Genomic DNA, 16,553 nt, shown 5'->3' on the forward strand with positions numbered 1-16,553 from the left:
CAGTCATGTCATCATGGACCAGAATCTCAAAGGAATGTTTCCAACATCTTGAGGAATCAATGCCATGAAGAATTGAGGCTGTTTTGAGAGCAAAAGGAGGCCCTACCCAGTATTAGTATAGTGTTCCTAATAAAGTGTTCAGTGAGTGTATATATAGCTTGCAAATGGATAATTTGTTACAGACCCTGAATGCATGTCTACTCAGACCACCTGACGAACCTCCAAATAAGAGTATATAATAGACACCGTATTGTATAATTGCAGTATTCACTCTTTGGAACATCTTCAACAAACTCATACAAATTATATTTGGCTGTCTACCCCATCCACTCTTTGGCACAATAACACACTGGCACATGCATCAATGTTGACTCTCACAAAAAACAAGACTGCTGAACATTTATAGCTCTTATTTACATTTTGTTACAAAAGCAAGCATTACAGTGTTCATACAATATCATTTTAAAGAGCTATCTTTAGTACTTATTCTCATACAATTAGGAAACAAGTAGAAATCCATTATCTTGTTGAGTTTTTCCTCAAGAAAAATATTATAATATAAGCTTTATTTTAGTTATCAAATGCTAAAGAAGAAGAAGAAGAAGAACAGGTAACCCCATAATTACATTTTAAAGCCTATAGTATACCTACTGTACTGTCGTATACAGTAAATATCCCTCAGAGCATAATGATCATATGGCTTCTTCACATTATCCTTTGCTGGTACTTTGCCTGTCTTAGATAATTATTCACTGGATGACACCCAGTTTGTAACTGAGGGTTACAAAAATAGAATAACCTCTGCACTAGGAATGGATCTGCCTGTTGGGCTAGTGGAGCACTTGTCCAAGTCATAGTTGGTCATTTCAAACCATGGGAGATGAATCCATCGGTGGTAGAGAACTTGCAAAGCAATGCTCTGTTGCATTGTGGGGATGGGAGGCAGCTATAGAATGCATCCTTCCATATCAATAGCTCCTGGCAGATGATCTGGTATGAGGGAGTCTTTGTGGTCACTGTAATGGGGGACATTGAAATCATTGTTCCATCATCAAAACCTTTGCTAGTAAACTGGGATTAATAACCTGAAATGTAAAATAATAACTGGGATTAATAACCTGAAAAAAGACCCACTAGACTATTTATGGTGCAGGTTTTACCCATTGGGTCATTGATTATGTTTACCTTATGTGAAAAGTTAAGTTGTAAAGACAATATACAATGTATTTTATATAACCAAACAAGAATCTCTGGGTGGAAAAACATTAAAATATAAACTAATTACTGAGATAACATCCCCACCCTTTCATATCTCAAGTCATATGGTTACCATGGCATTAAGTCTGTTCAACAGTTTCTCTGGTTTACTTAAATGTTAGATAACATTGCAGGAAACCACAAGACAACATCAACATTAAAATGAATTTGAGATCATCACCTCTTATCAATTAAAACAAGTGCCCAAATGAAAACATCCAACTAAAATGGTGTTTGTATGGGCCCATATGTTTTCTGCTGTAGTTGAGGAGACCCACCTTCATGTCAGGGGGCATGGCCAGTGTCAGAGCCTTCCCACTCACTCTGCTTGGCTGGCCTCGCAGCAGCACCGTAATAGTGGTGGGGGCTTTCTGCCCTGCTGCCAACAAACAAACAGTTACAACATGTAGGTGACAAACCTAGTTGAAACCGCATTTCCGCATGGGTATCACAGCCCCCATTTCACAAACAATTTCTCAAAAACAAGGAACCAATACATTTGGTTTGTTTCCAGTCTTTATTGCAATGATAACAGAGGTGGTAGTATACCATATGTGGATATTATTGCTTTCAACTAATCCCTCCTCCCTACCGCAGTCAAAGGGAGTGTGTGAATCCTTGTGTTGGGATCTGAAGTCATAGATACTAGCATGTTGCAGGTGATTTCATTTAGGGATTTACAAAATATTGTAAAACAAGCAAACAATAAGAACAGCAAACATAAACAGGCGGGTGTACCATGTGGACAGATCTGGTGAACAAATGCAATCTGAACATGGCCATTGATGACTTCTTCACTTGTCATTTGGTCAATATTCAAAATGCTAAAATGTAAAAACATCAATGTTTTTTGCCACTGACTTGTTTTTTTGTTTATGTTTTGGGGCCATTTCATTCACAATTGTTGTCAATTTGTATGAAACAGTTCCATGCATTCATATGATATTCTTATATCAGCATTTTGAACATTTACATATAACAAAGCAGAGACTTCCATTGATACATAAACAATATGTATTAAACCTGACTTTTGTGAACTTCAAATTCCAATCTCACATCCACCTGGATCGTGATACTCATTGATGTTTTCCATATGGCTCTTTCCGAACATAAACAAAGGTACAAAAGCACATTGTCCCTTGAGATACAAATCTGTACACTCAGATGCAAGTCTGATTTGTCCATGTCCAACACCTAGGATCCTCAAGGATGACTATCTGCATACACATTATTGATCATGCTGTCTGTCTGTCCTCTCTCTCACCTCTCTGTAGTGTAGTCATGGTGAACTAGCCAGAGGCCTACTATTCTATCTTTGCCAACACAAGGGCCGCTTTAACCCTGGACATTCAGCGTGGCCTCCGCGGTTTGGCAGTTCGGGACGTACCAGCGCTCTGGTTGGAGATGTGTGCCAAGCCAGGCAGGCTGCCGGCCAGTTTGGCCAGCCCACCATTAGTAAGTAGCTGGTGGATGGCGGTGGTCTTGGTCATCCCTCCAGTGGAGACCACAGGCACTGCCCGGAGCAGAGTGCTGCTGCCAGTGCCTATGGAGCTCAGGACCTGACCCTGTGGCTTCCCACCGGGGGCCTAATGGAAGAAGGGGGGGGGGTCAGTCAGACTCACTCATAAACTCAAAGAACAGACAGGCGACTGAGGAGATCACTGGCACATTATAGAGAGGAGAAGGCCAGTGTATACTGTACCTGAGTGTTGCCCATGTTAGCTGTGGTGGGCAAGCTAGGGGACTTGGTCACGATCTCCTGTAGACTGAAACTTAGGCCTTGGAGGAGGCTGCTGGCGGAAGGTGCTGCACACAAACACAGGGAGTAGGAATCAGTGGAGCTAAAATTTAGACCAGGTTTAGCTGAAGGGTAACAAAAACACTGCTGATGTTGGTGAAATTTGAGAACCAACACAACCTCTGGTAGAAATGTCCAAAGGTTACAGTTCATGAGACTGCAGTTGCATTGAAGGGGCAACGCAACCAAGGTCAACGAAAATGATGTTTGATCTGTTGTTCTCATGGAGAGCTTTCATGAAGTGCGCCGAATCGTTACATAAAACAGAAGTCCATTTTCACCGCACTCTTTCGACATATTACTTAGACGAATTCTCCTTATTGCAAACTCTGCATTACATGGCTTTAAAATCTACTGTTAAATTAGGTTGTAAGTGTTCTGACTTGCATCTGTTTGATGAAGGTGCGAGATCTGCTACTGAGTAAGGACAGTCGTGCAGGCAGGAGATACCTTGGGCAGTAGCAGGAGTTTGCGCCTGGACTGGTGAGGAGGACCCTGACACCATGCAACTCTGCAGGTTGTGGAAAGAGCTGGACCCAAAGCTCAGGGCACTAGACACTTCTGAGAGACTACCAGACCTGCAGTAACACACATAACCAATCTACTCAAAGTTGCTCAGAAAACAGAGCTGGAGTAAGTTAGCTACCCCGTAGAATGTTATGTTCTATAAAAACAACTTCCAACCAGAGTCCACAACTCATCAATCCGTTCGCATCAGACACCGCTGCCCATTGTTGGGTATAGTGTGCGTGTAGGGGAGTGGGGGGCATCAGTCAGGCTTACCGTTGGGCTGTGAGGAGTCCAGAGAGTTCCTTGGCTCCAGGTACTGTCTGTCCCACTGTCACAGTGAGGGGCTTCCCTGAGGGTCCCACTGCATAGGAAGAGAGGCCATGTGGAGAATGAGAATTTATCTTAATTTTGTGCTTCATATTTCACTTAATTTAACTGTTCCCACTGTCAGATTTGAGCTGGTTACCTTCCTGTGCTGAAGAGCTGATGGCGCCCCCTGCTGTCTCACTGTGAGACACAATAGTGACCTTGATCTTGGCCCTCTTGGAGGCCTTGGTGGGTGTAGGGCTAGGCGTCTGCCTCCTCTTCATATGGGCCCTCAGCTCATCTCTCTCTAGCCCCTCACTCTGCTCGCTGGATACTGGCACTGAAAGACAAATGCAGTAGCTCATTTAGGGATGGAAGTCAATATTGTATGATGTACAGTATACTTCTAACTGTTGTATGAACCTGCGATAAGAGTGAAATGGCAAACAGGAAAGAAGAGGAAAAGAAGAGAAAGAGGGGAGAGAAGGAGCAGAGACAGATACTTACCAAATACACAGGAGGGAGTGCCAGGAGGAAGATTTTTCCTCACAAGCATGTTATGTTTCATAAAAGCAGCAAACTGAGCTGGAATGAATTGGAAACAAAGACGGAAGGAAAGTTGCAGAAAGAGGAAGAGAGAAAAGACAAAAGGATGAAAGTATTTCAGTCTTGTTCCATCATGCCCTTCAGATGTCATGACAGTCCAAACCAGCAAGATCAATGTCTGAGAGAGAGAAAACTATTTTCCTCTTCAACCATTATACCATTGTACCTGTGTCTATGCCTTTCCTTGCGCTCACAGAGCTCTTGAGAAATTTGGCGTCGGTGGTGACTCATTCTCACAACCTAACACACAACAAGTGGGACATGTGTGAGAGCTGTGTGCGTGCTTGTGCACAAGTTGGCAAACAAACCTTGTGCCTGCTTGTGTGTGAGCACCGTTCCGGACCTCTGCATATGGGTCTTAAGGAGCTGCGTGGCTGTGATCAGGCTTGACTTCTGTGCTGGGGACAGTCCCGAGGTCTTTGGCTTGGGGCTTGAGGTCGGACTACTGCACACACTTGACAGGTCCTGAGGACACAAGGAAACACAGCTTATGAAGTGATGAGTAATGTCGAACACTCCTAGAATTGTGTATAATTGACAGAAGAGCTGCTGTGGGACTGACCTCAGAGCCTGAGGGAGATATGGGCATCCTGAGAGCAGGAGAGGAGGGCCGCACCCTGTCCAGGTCAAAGGGCAGTTCCCGCCGGGGCTTCTTCTTCTTCTCTGTGTCCAGGTCCCTCACCTCCCCTGAGCCATGGCCATGGCTCTCTGCCCGCGTCAGGACCCCCGACAGAAAGTCCGCTATCTCATCCTATAAATGAGCAGAAGAGAGAGCAGACATGTAATGTGGCAAACAAGCATTCTCACTCTATGTAGTGTGTTTGTAGTGGTTTGAGGCTACATTCTGAAAATTATTTTCACTGGAATCGGAAAAGGACAAAGCCATTCAATAAAACAAACAGGGCTCATTTGCAGATCAAACGAGACATGAACCAACCTGAATGCAGCGATCCACCATAGTCTGTGTCAGTCCCTCTGACTTCATCTTTGTAGAGTTGATTCTGAGGAAGGAAACCATTTAATCAGAAATGAAAAATTAACTGTGATGCTCTTTTAGCCCTTTGTCTTCAGAGAAAAAGAAAAAGAAAATCAGCTGCTGCTTGCTACTAGTTTATCCAGAAAGAGCACCAGCGAGTGATGAGTAAGCCCACCAACCTGAGGTTGTCATCAGCTCCCCCCACCACCACCATGCTGTTGTCAGCCCGGAGCTTCTCTCTGAACTCCTCCATGCCCTCTGAGCTACACTGCAGGGCATTCTGCCCTACCACAAACAGCACCGGGGTCTTCATGTCCAGCAACGGGTCGTCCACATCCTGCCAGACAGAGATAAATAATAATAATTTAAAAACAGTCAACACAACAATATATGACCGACTTGTGACAGATGTCTAAAAATAAAACAATAGTAGCAGCATCCTATACATGTCTGGATGTCTTTGGTGAAAAGGTAAATAACAATAAAATATTGCCTTTACCCCTCTAGGTCCATTGACTGTTAGCAGAGGTAAGCCAAGACACACCACTGCAGTCAAGTATTCCATCAGAGAAACCTGGGAGAGTTCAACCGAGTTAATATGCACACCAACATCACATCCACATAGCTCATGGTTCACAAGGAAACATATCATTGTGGTTCAGTCACCACCTTAAGTTTAATTAAAATATATGTTACACACTTGAGCATCACAGAACTTTTAGGAAATTATGACAAGGTACACAAAGACAGCAAGCATAGATCAGCCTTACGTGACAGGCGATGAGGGCTCCCACATTCCAGCCAACCAGGATAATGGGTTTGTGAGGGAAGTGACTGTGGACCTGGAGCATGAATACATTATTTTATTTGTCTATTGTTTGTTTTTCAAAGGGTCAGTCTAAAAGCACTCACATCATCTGGATAAGAAGAGATTTCAAACGTCAGCAAAGGTGTAGTCCATTCTGAACACTGTCTTGCATATGCATGCTAATTTCACAACTAACACCAATATCTGGTTATATAGCTGCTGGTTGATAACAGTCTTACCTCCATGACCTTGGCCCTGACTGTGCCCAACATGTGCTCCAGACACTGGGTGATGCCAACATTGGCTCCGCTGTTGATATGGGTGTTTACTGGGATGACCTGAGATGAACACAGATGTTAGATTTTATGCATGGGGAATCAAATGTGGGCTCTTCTTGGTATAACCTTGTTGGTATGCACACACCCAAGTATAAATAAATACAAACCTTTCCCAAGCAGGAGAGCTGAGACTGCCAGAATCTCATTCGGCGCGAGGTAGAGAATGCAGGATTGGTGGGACCTGATGGGGCAATTAGGATAAGCGGGGAGCCAGGAAGCTTGCTCTGAAATGCAAACAAACAGAGAGATATGCATCCGGTCATCATCAGGAATCCAATTGAGGGTGAGCAATACAGCTGCAAGGTATTACGAATTATCTTTACCAAGAGAGGTAGTAAAAGCAGCCATACGAAATTGATATTAATAAATATGTATAACAAGGCAAAACATACTTCCCTGCTTTCAAAACTAAGAGGATAAACAAGCAATTCTCTCACTTTCATATCTATAACCATCTTGAGTGTCTTCAAATGCCTTCCAACATCCGAGTCAATTTCTTGACTAAATTTCGAAACATTTTTTTTTACAAGAATGGCCCCAAGTAAAATGCCTAATCAAGAGGAAATGTGGGTCAATCCACTCATATTGTGCATGCTCAGAGCCCCATAGACAATGGGTCTTGTTTCCAAGATAGCAGAGACAGAGCTGTACCGGTTTATTGTGAGACAGAACCCCCACAGCTGGGTCCCAGGGCCGCTTCAGTAACAGAGAGAGGGCCTCTGCACCTGCTGCTCCAGTCTTCACCGACGACGTCAGCAACATCCTGTCAATCAGGGAGGGCAACTGCACAAACACAGAGGAAGGGAGTAGTGAGTCATCCTGGGCCTGGCATGATCAGTCCTTTGATACAGTGGTGCAATGCATCTCACCACCTGAATTTATGTATAATACCACACATTGAAAAAACAGTGACATCCTATCAGCAATGAAAGGGGGTGAGTGGAATGAGATAGTACCTTGCTCTTGAGTGTTTGCAGTATGTCTAGGTAAGCGGCTAGCATGGCCAGACTGAGGGACTCAATCAGGGTGCTGTGTAACCACTGGGTCAGTTTGGTGTCCCAGTTGATGCTGGCTAGTGCATGACGCACCTTCCTGGCACACTTGTCCACAGCAATCCTACGTAAAACTGGCTCATTGGAGGCCTAGGAGCCAGATAGAGGGATGGTGAGACAAGCACTTTCAAACCATTCTAAATGCAATACTGAAAATAACCTTGTGCTTGAGGTTGCTTATGCCCAGCCTCGCAATCGCTGAGGGTCATATCAATCGGTTCCTGAGCCAAGACCTGTTCTGTAAATGTACTTTTATATCAAATGGCTCCACATAGAAGAGCTCTTCTTCATCAAAGATGGTGAATGTGGACTCACATTTTCATTGGCCAGCCGGGCCAGTCTTTCAGCTTGCAGAGCCTTCAGCACTTTATTGAACAATTTGTTTTGCGCAATTGACCATCCAGCCCTTTAATAAAGAACAATGACCATCACTATTTGTGATAGAGATCGAGAGACATCAACAGTGCTAGGAACACATTGTAGGCTGTACAAGAGCTGATCAAAACATGCTAACTGCAACATGACAGCACCCCTTACTAATAGGAAATGATGTGGAAGTTCAAAATGGTTCTGCAAAGGAAGCCCACTCACTTGTTGATGTGTTCCTCCCAGTCATCAGGGGGTGGGGGGCCATCAGCTACTGTGCGAGCAAATAATACATGTCGCTCACACTCCTTCATCACACTGCGAGCCTTTTGGTTGTCATAGAGTGGCAGTGGTGTAGGTGTGACAGATTCCACATCAATTGACAAGTCGGATTCCCTGCAGAAGAACATAAAGATGGAACTAGCCAAAGACCAACTATTTAATTAATAAATGTGTTGTTCCTGTCATCAACAGGTATAAGGCTACTTGATAGTGCCCAGTTTAATGGTAGACAAGGGTGTACATTGCAGTACGAAATAATACGAAATGAGGGGATTTACATAGCTATAGGAAGTTACAAATTGATGATTTTGGACAGTGGGTATTCATAATAACATAACATAACCAACTCTCTCGGTAAATTGCCAAGAGTTTAGATACTTGGCTAAGGGTTATAGGTCTCTGTTCCACTCACAAAGGGGCTTCTGGTTGGCGACGGGGTGCGACGAACAGCATTCGCGTGGGCCGGGCACTGCTGGCGTCGGGGTGGGCATTCCATGGCTTGGCATAGCTGTGGTCCAAAAACACCAAGTCCAGTTCGCGCTCATGAACGGACAACTGGAATAGCAAGGACGTGCCCATCCTCCGCGCTGATGTCTGGAAGTCCCTGTCACCACCACGATGCATTCTCTGCGAGGGGCCCAAAAGGGCCCTGCAGTTCCGAGACTTGGGTGCTTTCAGTTTCAACGCAAACCTGAGTAAGGAGGCAGTGGCACTCAGTTGGCTGGTTGTTCACATGTCTGATCATCATGTCCCCCCCATGAATCAAATCACAATTTCAAGTCGTGTGGATATTATATCATGCTCGGTAAGGCTAGAGCTGGTTCAAATGCTTAACTACCAGACATCTTAAGCACTGTCTGTACGTCGTAGTGAATGTTGACAGACAGACATGGCCTACACTCAACAATCTAGCTAACAACGTTAGCTTACATGACAAGAAACAAACACACTGTTTGACGTCGTTATACTAGCTGCAGTGCCATCAGTAATCTCATAGAAGGCCGGGATTTGTAAGTAATGTTAGTCTTATTCATATAGGGTTTTTTGTATGTATTTAGCTAGCTATTCAGCTAGCAATAAAGACACACATTAGCAAGCTAGCGTAGCTACGCGGTATTTATCGAGCCATCATACTCACCTTTTCGTGCTATTTCGCCATTGATAGCATACCACATATGTGTTCTAAATACTCTTTAGAACAAAGAAATTTAAAATTCTACTTTTAAATCAAATTCCAGTGCCAAATGATTTAACAAAATATCAGGACATTTAGGAGGACTCCACCTCGTTCATGTGTTATGGCCGACTTCCTTTTGTTTTGCATAGGCAGTCGCGCCACAGTCACAAGCTCACAAGCGCACATGCAAAACACGGACTGGATCTGGCTCTGACCCGGACCATACATCACTCTATGAACAGATAATTATACATAAATACTTTTTTGTCTATTAATATTGCTATTGTTGAATGAACATTTTAGCAAAGTAGCCCAGAGAGCTACAGTGAGCTAATGGAGAGGAATAGTGAGATAATCGTCAGTCATGTGTGTGACAATTAATTTGATGGATTCAGACTTAGACTACACAAATTCACCCTCGGTAAAAAACTAAAACAAATGCCCCATCCCCCTCACCCTCCCAGCTTTGTTTGATTCCAAAGGTACAACAAAGTACTTCCTACTGTACTTCTAATCCAAAGGCTCATTGCAGGATCGAAGTGCTTCCCGTTATCAACAGAAACCCCCTAGAACATGGGTGTCAAACATATTCCACAGAGGGCCTAGTGTCTACAGGTTTTTGCTCTTCCCATCTACTTGATTGATGAATTAAGGTCACTAATTAGTATGGAACTCCCCTCAGCTGGTTGATAAGGTCTTAATTAAAAGGAAAAACCAAAAGCCTGCTGACACTTGGCCCTCCATGGAATGAGTTTGACACCTGTGCTCGAGAATCCAGAACTAGAATCCCCGCTGAAGAATTTGTAAATCATGGTAAATCTAGCTTGGCATTATGTATAGGTGTTAACTAGGGATTTTGAAGGTGATGGAACAGTTTTCAAATGTATTTAGATTGTATGACAAAAAAAATCTACCCTTGGGTAGTGAAACTGTGTCCATCTCAATCTAACCCCTAATTGCATACAATGTTTTTATTTTTTAATGTTTTATAATGTGCAGCTGTAGGCTATATTGTGGACATTTAAAACGCAGATGTGTATGAAGTAAGATACTGCTCAATACTAATTTAGTGTCCCTCAACACCTGCTTTGAGAGGCAAATGTTATGAATTGTGGATTTAAGACAAAATGCCTACTAGAGGAAGAAGATTGAGGAAATAATCAAAGATTACAATTGCTACATTGGGTCATCAAGGGATGTGATCATAGACATCAGCTCTGTTTGTTATTTAAGGGACTGACAGTAGGCTTAGTTTGTATTCCCTGTGATAAGCATGTCTGTTTTTCCTTGTTATGTGAAGAGGTCCTTGGCTCGAGCTTTAGTCCTGTGTGCCCTGATTCCCTTGCTCCATGCTTCCTGTTACCACAAGCCTATGAAAGAAGAGCCCAATTCCCCAGGTGAGACCAAAAGCCAAGCTGCGAACCACCCATACACAATCCACACATCATGACCATATCATGGGCACAAAACAGATGACGTGGAAAAATACAGCAAATATAGCAGATATTGTATGTTGAATTGTTTTCTTGGTTAGCTATGACCCATTGTCAGGATGACGTGGATAAGACATGGCATCCTATGGGATCCACCTGGAGGAACAGTGCATGCATGGACTGCTCTTGTGGCTCATGCTGCGATGCGTGAGTATACAGCTACACAAAACATTAAAGTAGAACACCTTTATGTTGGACAAAATACTAAAACCCATGATGGGAACATCAAGGGTTGTGGTATCAACAAAGGTTATGGTCCCCTTAAGCCCTCAGCCTTCCCAGCCTGTTTCAATCACACTCTCCCCAAAAGATCCACACTAGCAAGATTGAAGTTTGAGAAGTCTTGAGGAAAATCATTTGGTGTAAATCCATTGACTAACAATGTAAAATCTCCTCTTTTGCTCATGTGCATATTGTTTGATTGCAGGTATTCAACTCCAAGGTCTTTTCCTGACGAATGTACAGCGGAGTTTGATCAACAAGCATGTGAATACAAGGTTTTTAAGAAGAGTGATCCCTCCGTTCCATGCCCTATCTTCTCCGCAGTGGGGAAGTGATGTGGTTCTTTCATTGTGTCTGAATAAAACATGTTTTTTTCAGCATAGCCTTGTCTCGGGTGTGAATGTGTTCTGGTATATGAACTGGATTCATTGAATATTCTGAGATCATGAGTAGCAAGGTTGTAATAGCTGAGGGGTTCAGGAGCCAGAGGCAGTCTAATGAAGGTCTATCTTTATAACCAAAACATCTTTACTCAGAGGCACTGATCATCTTGCTAGCCCGTCACATCTGCATTGAGAAACATACAAGTACAGAGGATGATTCCAACAAGTGAAATAAAAAATCATAAGGCTAGAGGGGGATAGGTGGCTCTGAAACGGATTGATTTATAAGTCAGTTATAGTGTCATATAAGCAAAGTTAATAGATATGGGATTTCTTGATCATTTGTGTTGGGAAGGGCTCTTGATGTAGGCAATGAATCTGTCACATACCTTGACATACTGTATGTTGTTATTATTCATTCATTACTGCTGCTACTTACACTACACCCTTATGCACTACTATTGTCACTTTTTATGACTATATTATATTGTATTACTGATTGTTGACTGTTGTTGAGCGAGGAGCAAGATCCCAAAGCATTTCACTGTCAATTATGGCTGCATGCGATGCACGTGACAAATACAATTTGATTTAATTTGATTTTGCTTTGCTGGAGTTAGGTATACAGTTGTATCATGTGCCAACAAGGGGTAGAATGTTTGTTGTACCCCCTCCTTCCAAACATAGATTTCAAAAAGTGCCACTTCTCCCTATACAAGTTCACAATAGCTTATTTGGGAGAATAGACAAAACTCCACCCTCAGTAAAAAAAAAATGCCCCATCCTCCCCTTCGTCTTTGTTTGGTTCCAATGGTACAACAAAGTACCTACAGTTCAATACTTCAAATCCAAAGACTCATTGCTTAAAAGCAGGACATTGCTTAAAAGCAGGAATAGACAAAACTCCACCCTCAGTAAAAAAAAAGTGCCCCATCCTCCCCTTCGTCTTTGTTTGGTTCCAAAGGTACAACAAAGTACCGACAGTTCCATACTTCAAATCCAAAGGCTCATTGCTTAAAAGCAGGAGGTGCTTTCTTTCATCAACAGAAACCCTCTAGAATCCAGAACCCCTTGGAATCCCTACTGAGGAAATTGTGAATTATGGTGAGTCTAGTTGCATTTTGCACAGGAGTTGAATCAGGGGTTTTGTAGGCGTTGGAACTGTTTCCAAAAGTAGTTGGTTTTGTATGACAGAATTCTATAATGTTTTCACCCACTCTTGGGTATTGCAACTGTGACCTTCTCAGTCTAACCCCTAATTCTAAGCAAAGTTTTTATTTTGATGTTTTTTTGTTTCATAATGTGCAGCTGTAGGCTATATTGTGGACATTTAAAATGTGGATGTGTATTAAGTTAGATACTGCTTATTACTAATTTAGTGTCCCTCAATACCTGTTTTGAGAGGCAAGTCTTATGAATTGTGGATTTAAGATGAAATGCCTACTAGAGGAAGTAGATTGAGGAAATAATCAAAGATAACAGTTGCTACATTGGGTCATCAAGGGGTGTGATCATAGACATCAGCTCTGTATGTTATTTAAGGGCCTTTTTAATCCTCAACATTTAAAGGACTGACGGTAGGCTTAGTTTGTATTCCCTGTGATAAGCATGTCTGTTTTTCCTTGTTATGTGAAGAGGTCCTTGGCTCGAGCTTTAGTCCTGTGTGCCCTGATTCCCTTGCTCCATGCTGCCTGTTACTTTAAAACTATGAAAGGAGAGCCCAATTCCCCAGGTGAGACCAAAAGCCAAGCTGTGAACCACCCATACACAATCCACACATGACCATATCATGGGCACAAAACAGATGACGTGGAAAAATACAGCAAATATAGCAGATATTGTATGTTGAATTGTTTTCTTGGTTAGCTATGACCCATTGTCAGGATGACGTGGATAAGACATGGCATGCTATGGGATCCAGCTGGAGGAACAGTGCATGCATGGACTGCTCTTGTGGCTCATGCTGCGAAGCGTGAGTACACAGCTACACAAAACATTAAAGTAGAACACCTTTATGTTGGACAAAATACTAAAACCCATGATGGGGACATCAAGGGTTGTGGTATCAACAAAGGTTATGGTCCCCTTAAGCCCTCAGCCTTCCCAGCCTGTTTCAATCACACTCTCCCCAAAAGATCCACACTAGCAAGATTGAAGTTTGAGAAGTGTTGAGAAATCATTTGGTGTAAATCCATTGACTAACAATGTAAAATCCCCTCTTTTGCTCATGTGCATATTGTTTGATTGCAGGTATTCAACTCCAAAGTCTTTTCCTGACGAATGTACGGCGGAATTTGATCAACAAGCATGTGAATACAAGGTTTTTAAGAAGAGTGATCCCTCCGTTCCATGCCCTATCTTCTCCGCAGTGGGGAAGTGATGTGGTTCTTTCATTGTGTCTGAATAAAACATGTTTTTTTCAGCATAGCCTTGTCTCGGGTGTGAATGTGTTCTGGTATATGAACTGGATTCATTGAATATTCTGAGATCATGAGTAGCAAGGTTGTAATAGCTGAGGGGTTCAGGAGTATTTTATTGTATTGCCGATTGTTGATTGTTGTCGACTGTTGAGCGAGGAGCAAGATCCCAAAGCATTTCACTATGTCATTTATATCTGCATGCGATGCACATGACAAATACTACTCCTACCACCCTCAATAAAAAAAAGTGCCCCATCCTCCCCTTCGTATTTGTTTGGTTCCAAAGGTACAACAAAGTACCTACAGTTCAGTACTTCTAATCCAAAGGCTCATTGCTTAAAAGCAGGAGGTGCTTTCCTTCATCAACTTAAACCCTCTAGAATCCAGAACCCCTTGGAATCCCTGCTGAGGAAATTGTGAAACATGGTGAGTCTAGTTGCATTTTGCACAGGGGTTGAATCGGGGGTTTTGTAGGCGATGGAACTGTTTCCAAAAGTAGTTGGTTTTGTATGACAGAATTCTATAATGTTTTCACCCACTCTTGAGTATTGCAACTATGACCTTCTCAATCTAACCCCTAATTCTAAGCAAAGTTTTTATTTTGATGGTTTTTTTTGTTTCTTAATATGCAGCTGTAGGCTATATTGTAGACATTTAAAACGCAGATGTGTATGAAGTAAAATACTGCTCATTACTAATTTAGTGTCCCTCAACACCTGTTTTGAGAGGCAAATCTTATGAATTGTGGATTTAAGATAAAATGCCTACTAGAGGAAGTAGATTGAGGAAATAATCAAAGATTACAGTTGCTTCATCAAGGGGTGTGATCATAGACATCAGCTCTGTTTGTTATTTAAGGGCATTTAAAGGACTGACAGTAGGCTTAGTTTGTATTCCCTGTGATAAGCATGTCTGTTTTTCCTTGTTATGTGAAGAGGTCCTTGGTTCAAGCTTTAGTCCTGTGTGCCCTGATTCCCTTGCTCCATGCTTCCTGTTACCACAAGCCTATGAAACGAGAGCCCAATTCCGCAGGTGAGACCAAAAGCCAAGCTGCGAACCACCCATACACAATCCACACATCATGACCATATCACGCAACAGATCACATGGAAAAATACAGCAAATATAGCAGATATTGTATGTTGAATTGTTTTCTTGTTTAGCTATGACCCATTGTAAGGATGACGTGGATAAGACATGGCATGCTATAGGATCCAGCTGGAGGAACAGTGCATGCATGGACTGCTCTTGTGGCTCATGTTGCACAACGTGAGTACACAGCTACACACAACATTAAAGTAGAACACCTTTATGTTGGACAAAATACTAAAACCCATGATGGGGACATCAAGGGTTGTAGTATCAACAAAGGTTATGGTCCCCTTAAGCCCTCAGCCTTCCCAGCCTGTTTCAATCACAGTCTCCTCAAAAGATCCACACTAGCAAGATTGAAGTTTGAGAAGTGTTGAGAAATCATTTGGTGTAAATCCATTGACTAACAATGTAAAATCTCCTCTTTTGCTGATGTGCATATTGTTTGATTGCAGGTTTTCAGTTCCAACGTCTTTTCCTGACGACTGTAGGGCGGAGTTTGATCAAAAGGCATGTAAATTCATGGTCGTCAAGAAGAATGATCCCTCCGTTCAATGCCCTATCTTTTCCAGTGTATGGTGAAGTGATGTGGTTCTTTCATTGTGTCTGAATAAAACATGTTTTGTCAGCATGGCCAGCATACTCTGTGTGAATGTGTTCTGGTATATCTGGTCTATCTTTATAACCAAAACAACTGTACTCAGAGGCACTGCCAGTGGCACCTTGCCACCCTCACACATCTACTGCTAAATAAAAACTCATAAAGCTAGATGGAGGATAAGTGCTTCTGTAACTGATTGATTTATAATTCAGTTATAGAGTCATATCAGCAAAGTTGATAGATAAGGGATTCTTGTTCATTTGTGTATGAAGGTCTTGATTTATGCAATGAATCTGCCACAACATACGTAGACATACAGTATGACGTTATCTGCTTTGAGTTAACATAAATGAAAGTTGCAGAAACAGAAAACAAACAAGACTCTCATCAAGAGTGCCACAGAGTACCTCACTGTGTCTGGTAACTATATGTAACATTAGCCAACATGAGGTAGAATGTTTGTTCTACCTCCCCCTTAAAACGTATAAAACAAAAGTATCACTTCTCCCAGAACAAACTCACAACAGCTAATAAGGGAGAATAGACAGAAAAGCCTCACAGCCTCACATCTCTCACAGTATTTAACCACTATGAAATGTTCTAACACAATGATATGTTTTAGGAAGGTAAAATGATGAGGTGAAAATAAGAGGTTGTTATTGAGATGTGTTTGAGAAACTCAATTGATCACTAAATTGTGTGGAACTACCATTACTGTAACATCTGTAGGATCATGGATACAGTACATTAATGATTGGCCAATTGGCCCTGCTCATGCTGGATCTGCTAAAATGATTGATTGATTCTCTCCTCTCCCTGCCTCCTTGTAAAGAGGTTCTTGGCTCTATTAACCCCGTGTGCTCTGA

At 42.3% G+C, this 16,553-nt stretch overlaps 1 protein-coding gene across 3 annotated transcripts; it reads right to left on the reverse strand.

Annotated features, from left to right (window-relative positions):
* Positions 1-437: 437 nt before the first annotated feature.
* On the reverse strand, positions 438-9,599 carry kansl3 (KAT8 regulatory NSL complex subunit 3). 3 transcript variants are annotated; one of them, XM_083673917.1, is made up of 21 exons: positions 9,438-9,599; positions 8,712-8,990; positions 8,243-8,413; positions 7,967-8,057; positions 7,556-7,741; positions 7,251-7,382; positions 6,707-6,823; positions 6,501-6,599; positions 6,224-6,295; positions 5,953-6,027; positions 5,633-5,790; positions 5,415-5,478; positions 5,040-5,228; positions 4,786-4,942; positions 4,032-4,211; positions 3,839-3,926; positions 3,506-3,633; positions 2,960-3,063; positions 2,645-2,843; positions 1,536-1,633; positions 438-1,016 (listed from the first exon to the last, which is right to left on the reverse strand). In XM_083673917.1, the coding sequence occupies exons 2-21, from the start codon at positions 8,921-8,923 to the stop codon at positions 1,014-1,016; spliced, it is 2,523 nt and encodes an 840-aa protein (XP_083530043.1). In that variant the 5' UTR covers positions 8,924-8,990; positions 9,438-9,599; the 3' UTR covers positions 438-1,013. The 3 variants fall into 3 exon arrangements, with proteins under 3 accessions (XP_083530043.1, XP_083530042.1, XP_083530044.1); XM_083673916.1 differs by having other exon boundaries at positions 1,536-1,636; XM_083673918.1 differs by lacking the exons at positions 438-1,016; positions 1,536-1,633; positions 3,506-3,633 and having other exon boundaries at positions 2,704-2,843.
* Between the last annotated feature and the right edge of the window lie 6,954 nt (positions 9,600-16,553).

Source organism: Argentina silus (genome assembly GCF_951799395.1).
Source record: "Argentina silus genome assembly, chromosome: 7".
NCBI classification, from domain to species: domain Eukaryota; kingdom Metazoa; phylum Chordata; class Actinopteri; order Argentiniformes; family Argentinidae; genus Argentina; species Argentina silus.

Excerpts from the sequence above, each read along its gene's own strand:
- kansl3 (XM_083673916.1), bottom strand. The coding sequence starts at position 8,923 with ATGCATCGTGGTGGTGACAGGGACTTCCAGACATCAGCGCGGAGGATG. Across the intron at positions 4,943-5,039 it reads TATCTCCCTCAGGCTCTGAG|GACCTGTCAAGTGTGTGCAG; the intron begins GTCAGTCCCACA and ends TTGTGTCCTCAG. Across the intron at positions 3,634-3,838 it reads GGACTCCTCACAGCCCAACG|GTCTGGTAGTCTCTCAGAAG; the intron begins GTAAGCCTGACT and ends GTGTTACTGCAG.